The sequence below is a fragment of the Lycium barbarum genome, chromosome 3 (genome assembly GCF_019175385.1).
Source record: "Lycium barbarum isolate Lr01 chromosome 3, ASM1917538v2, whole genome shotgun sequence".
Lineage (NCBI taxonomy): Eukaryota > Viridiplantae > Streptophyta > Magnoliopsida > Solanales > Solanaceae > Lycium > Lycium barbarum.
In genome coordinates, this window is record NC_083339.1 from 109,386,261 (window position 1) to 109,392,331 (window position 6,071).

The 6,071-nt window shown below is 38.8% G+C and overlaps 1 protein-coding gene across 1 annotated transcript; it reads left to right on the top strand.

Annotated features, from left to right (window-relative positions):
* Positions 1-586: 586 nt before the first annotated feature.
* Positions 587-3,215, top strand: LOC132631794 (subtilisin-like protease SBT1.3). Its single transcript, XM_060347493.1, has one exon. The coding sequence runs from the start codon at positions 680-682 to the stop codon at positions 3,017-3,019; it is 2,340 nt and encodes a 779-aa protein (XP_060203476.1). The 5' UTR covers positions 587-679; the 3' UTR covers positions 3,020-3,215.
* The last annotated feature ends 2,856 nt before the right edge of the window (positions 3,216-6,071 follow it).

The following is a 6,071-nucleotide window of genomic DNA, read 5'->3' on the forward strand; positions in this document are numbered from 1 at the left end:
TAGATCTTTCTCTCATCTGATAATTCTTACAATCTTTGTCAACATAGTCCCAGTCACAAAAACACCCATCACAAATTGTTTACTTTTCAGTTTTAGTTTAGTACAACAAACATCTTGATTTTCACTTTCTTGAATAGTTTCTTTCGAATTTGAATTAGCTTAACAGTAGAATCTAAGTCTCTGTGGGATCGATATCTGGACTTAACAGTCTATATTACTTGTACGACCGCGTATACTTGCGTGTGCGTTTGGGAGCAACAAAGAGTAATAATTAGAGTGATATATTAAAATCATCATTTTATTTATTATTTCGAGTATGCTAAATCAAATATGGACAAATAAACATGAACGGAGGGAGCAATATTAAAAAATTTACTCAAAACTCATTGTTTAGGCAAACTCAATAAACAGGTGTCTTTGAATAAACATCGAGCATTTAACCATGTCCACACAAGGACTTTAACTATTAACTTTAACCAACTTCAGCCAGCTTCTTCATGAAAACAACCACCTTCTTTATTACCTGCACAAGAAGACATATCAAAGGCCCCATTCTTTCTGCAAAGTATTCAATATCTCACACACACACACACACACACCGACGGACTCCAAGAAAAGATTACTCATATACCTACCTCTCTCTTCTACATTCCTAACTCTCCCTTCTCCTTTTCCTTTCATGGCTGGAATACTAGTGAAACGTTTGTTTTTCTTTGTATCAGTATGTCTTGCTGTCAATCTAGCCTTATGTACTAGTAACAACATCCCAAACACAAAGAAAACTTACATCATCCAAATGGATAAATGGTCAAAGCCAGATGTATTCATTGACCATACGAAATGGTACTCATCACTAGTAAAATCAGTACTAGCATCTACACCAGAAAAAGAAAGTACAAGGGACGAAGAAGAGAGGTTACTTTATACCTACCAGACTGCTTTTCATGGAGTTGCTGCTCAGCTCAGTGAACAAGAAGTGACAAAATTACAAGAACAACATGGGGTTTTAGCTGTTTTTCCTGAAACTAAGTATCAGTTGCATACCACTAGAAGTCCACTGTTTCTTGGCCTTGAACGTGAAGATGGCACAAAGTTATGGTCAACTAGATTATCAGACCATAATGTAATTGTGGGTGTGCTTGACACAGGAATATGGCCGGAAAGCCCAAGCTTTAACGATACTGGAATAACAGGTGTTCCAGCTCACTGGAAAGGTGCATGTGAAACGGGGCGTGGTTTTGAAAAACATCACTGCAGTAACAAAATTGTTGGTGCTAGAGTTTTTTACCGTGGGTATGAAGCAGCTTCTGGTAAAATAAACGAACGTGATGAGTTCAAATCAGCACGCGATCAAGACGGTCATGGAACTCATACAGCCGGAACTGTTGCTGGTTCTGTAGTTCGTGGTGCTAATCTTTTGGGCTATGCTTATGGTACTGCAAGAGGAATGGCACCTGCTGCTAGAGTTGCAGCTTACAAGGTGTGTTGGGTGGGTGGTTGTTTCAGCTCAGATATACTTTCTGCAGTTGATCAAGCTGTTGCTGATGGAGTAAATGTACTGTCCATCTCTTTAGGTGGTGGAGTTTCGTCTTATAATCGTGACAGTTTGTCAATTGCAGCTTTTGGGGCTATGGAGAAAGGGGTGTTTGTTTCATGTTCAGCCGGAAATGGTGGACCTGATCCAATTAGTCTTACAAATGTGTCACCATGGATCACTACAGTAGGAGCTAGTACTATGGACAGAGATTTTCCAGCAACTGTTAAGCTTGGGACTGGGAAAATTGTGACGGGAGCTTCACTTTATAAAGGTAGGAAGAATCTTTCAGCACAACAGCAGTATCCTTTAATTTATTTAGGAAATAATTCGAGTAGTCCTATGCCGGGTTCATTGTGCTTAGAGGGTACTTTAGATGGTGCTGCTGTTGCTGGGAAAATTGTGATATGTGATAGGGGAATTAGTCCTCGAGTTCAAAAAGGACAAGTGGTTAAAGAAGCTGGAGGAGTAGGAATGATTTTGACAAACACTGCAGCTAATGGGGGGGAGTTGGTTGCAGATAGTCACCTTCTTCCTGCAGTAGCTGTTGGTGAAATGGCAGGAAGAGCAATCAAGCATTACGCTTCGGCTCGAAATGCCACTGCCACTTTGAGATTTCTTGGGACTAAATTAGGTATCAGGCCTTCTCCAGTAGTTGCAGCATTTTCTTCTAGAGGACCTAATTTCCTCACTCTGGAGATTCTTAAGCCTGATATGGTGGCACCAGGAGTTAATATCCTTGCAGCTTGGACTGGTGCTTTAGGTCCATCTAGTTTGCCTATCGATCAACGAAGGACGAATTTCAACATATTGTCTGGAACTTCAATGTCATGTCCACATGTTAGTGGCATTGCTGCTTTGCTTAAGGCTAGGCATCCAGATTGGAGTCCAGCAGCAATTAAATCTGCGCTTATGACAACTGCTTATGTTCATGATAACACTTATAAGTCTCTTAAAGATGCCTCGTCCGCTACTCCTTCTACCCCATATGATCATGGTGCAGGACACATCAATCCACGGAAAGCTGTTGACCCTGGTCTGATTTATGACATAGGTGCACAGGATTACTTCGAGTTCCTGTGCACGCAAGAGCTCAGCCCTTCACAGCTAATGGTTTTTGGGAAGTTCGCAAACAGAACTTGCCACCATTCGCTTGCCAATCCAGGCGACTTGAACTACCCAGCTATATCTGCAGTTTTTCCTGAAGACTCAAAAGCTTCAGTGCTGACACTTCACAGAACAGTCACCAATGTGGGCTCTCCCGTCTCAAGTTATCATGTTAGAGTCTCATCGTTCAAAGGGGCAGTTGTGAAGGTTGAGCCAGCACAATTGAATTTCACCAGCAAACATCAGAAACTGTCTTACAAGGTGATTTTCGAAACAAAATCTCGTCAAAAAGCACCTGAATTTGGATCACTGGTATGGAAAGATGGAAGACATAAAGTAAGAAGCCCGATTGTGGTCACATGGCTAGCATCACTATAGTTCAGCTAGCCAAATCTCAACCAGCACTTTGTTCGCGGAGGGTAATAAAAAACATGTTGAGGCAAGTCAATATGCTTCAGCAGTGTTGTTTTTACTGGAATTTCTTTTGTTCATTTCTATCTATATTGTCAAATTACTTGTAGAACTATCGATATGATGAATTTGGCAATACGAGTCCAGAAAAAGTTAGTTTCAATTGATTCAAGTTTTGTATTGTTGTTATCACGCTATACTGTTCAATCAGACAAATCTCTATTTCACCAAATAGTGCTGGAAATCTTACAGAAAATACTTGATTACGCGCTCTGTACGGAATTCTTGATAGCTTGAGGCATATCCAAGATTCAATAAGTTTGAAAGCTTGAGGCTTGTCCAAGACACCGTCCTCAAGGATATTTCACCCGATATAAGTGTATCCTCTAGGATTCAATAAGCTCTTCTAGTACAAACTAGCAGTCAGAATCTAACAAAGATTTCACAAAGATAGAAAACCCAGCATAATAAAATATAGAATATAAGGAGGAATTTCTCTTAAGATGTGTTTCTTGTAAAGAAAGGACATGAGTATATATAGACCATGGCTGAAGAAGGTTCAATTTCTTTTGTGATGAAGATATGAAGTACCCTCTGAATGTTAAAAATCTGATCAAATGCCAATAGCGGTCCTTTGTAGTAATGCAGAAATAATAGCAATTAAAGAGTCTTTTAACGGATAGTCAAATGAGGAAAGACTCACTTAGGAGAAATCAAATACTTCAATGTCATTAATTTAGTAACTGACAATAATATCACATAATGGGAACTTATTCAAGACCATTCGATGGTCAGTCAGTTTGGCTAGAACACGTTAGGAAATAACAATATTCTTTTGAGATATAAAATCATTTTTTTTCAACAAATGGGAGGCCATCAGGACACAAAATGCACCTGGTATGATCCCCTCGTTATGTCGTCAATTTTATGCATGATCTTGGTCCAAAATCTAGGCACTAGAACCTGTCTCACACAAAAGACTTGTAGAAGCCTAGTTCAGAGTATAAACCTCTACAAAGCTTCTTAACTCCTCTATCTGGCCAGATCAACCATTGAATAAATGGACAACTCAGATGTCCATTAACTGATCAAAATTTCAATAAATAAACTTGAAACTTTAATTCATCAATTGTGACTCCAGTACGTGGTAGTTCCACAAATTTAATACGAGTTTAATATTTCTTTGTTTGAATGGCATGAAAGCCTCACTATTCACAGAGCATTAAACAAATTTGTTGGAGTTATTCATCATTCCAAAGTGCCTGAGATATTTTGCTTAAACAAATGCTTGTATATTTCAAGAAAAGTAGGCAATTGAAGGAACACAAATGACAGGTGTTGTTACTAGTTAAAGCTGTTACACCTCGTATTTTCAGAGGAACGCTCGCCAAACCTAAGTACAGGCACGTGGAATTTTGATCAAGAAGGGTAACCTTCAGATTTAAGGAATGATGCAAGTATTAAGCATATTTATGGACAAAGTTATATATGAGGCTGTATGCACCTATATTATGGTTATGAGGGTTTAAGATCATGTATGAGAAGTATCGGAGGGATTGGAGGTCGAACGGGTGAAGAATGAAAATTCGGACGAACTGGGCAGAATTGCCCTACGCGTTCGCGACTGGGCTTCGCGTTCGCGATGGCCATGAATATTCTAGACCATCGCGTTCGCGAGGGTCCCTCGCGTTCGCGAAGGTCACTGATTAAGTCGGTGGAAACCGACTTTGTCACCCTAATAAAGGGAAAAGCCCTTCATTTCCCAAAACTCAGAAATCATATGGGGGAGTGAGGATATCCTAAAATTGAGGGTTTTGAGAGATTTCCAAGTGGCGGAGTGTTAATCGAGGCTCGAATAACGCATGGTTATGTTTCTAGTACTGTTTTGCGGTGGATATTGAAGATATTGCTGTTTTAACAAGAATAAGATATGAATCCCTCCTTATTAATACTACTTTTGGTTTATTTACGAAGCTAGAGTGATTAAATGATCGTATGATAAAGTTGCTAGTTGAGAAATTGGATAAACATCGTGTGGGATGTTTTATGGAATATTTTGATATTGATGATGATGTTATTGATGTTGTTGTTGTTGTTGGTTGCTGAATTACGATTTTGGGCTAGGCATATAAATAGAGGAGATGCTGCCGAAATTTCGGCAGATTTTAGAAAGATTTATTTAAAGGCTTAAGATAAACAGTTGATAACGAGCCTGACAATAGTATGCATTCCCTTGATTGTACATTTGCGAGTTCGAGAAGTAGAGGTTGGGTGAAAAGATAAGCTTCAAGGTATGTTAAGGCTCGTCCCTTTCTTTCAAAGGCATGATTCCTATGTTATGATTCCATAAATGTTTCCATAACCTACTTGTTTTCAAAAGCTTGAAGTTCATGATTCTTAAAGCTTCTCATGGTGTTAAAGATGAGAATGATTCTATGATGATTACAATGAAAATGATGATTCTGTGTTCAAAGGTTCCAAGTTTATGATTTCGATGTTATTATGAGAATGTTGAGTTATTTCATGATTTTCTCAATTTTATTCATAGTTGTTGATCTCACCTTATAACAATTGTTCCTTCAAGGTGAGATAGAGCGATGATGATTATTCCATAATATAATCGGAGGTTACCGACCTTACGTAACTCCGATAAAGTTGTAGCCTTCATATGAGCTTTCATGCATGCTATTTACATTATGTATATGTACATATGATATTCATGGATCGGGCCGTACGTTCCTCGGCACTAACATATGATATTTATGAATCTGGTCGTACGTTCCTCGGCACTAAAATATGATATTTATGGATCAGGCCGTTCGTTCCGCGGCAAAATGATATACTTTTGGATCGGGCTGTGCGTTTCGTAGCACTAACATTTATGGATCGGGTTGCACGTTCCGCAACACTAATGCTTATATTATATGTGTATGTATATATATGTGCTTGCGTACATATGATTTTAAGATGACAGGCTATCCTTCCTATTCCATGTTACCTTTCATATCTATTATGTGTT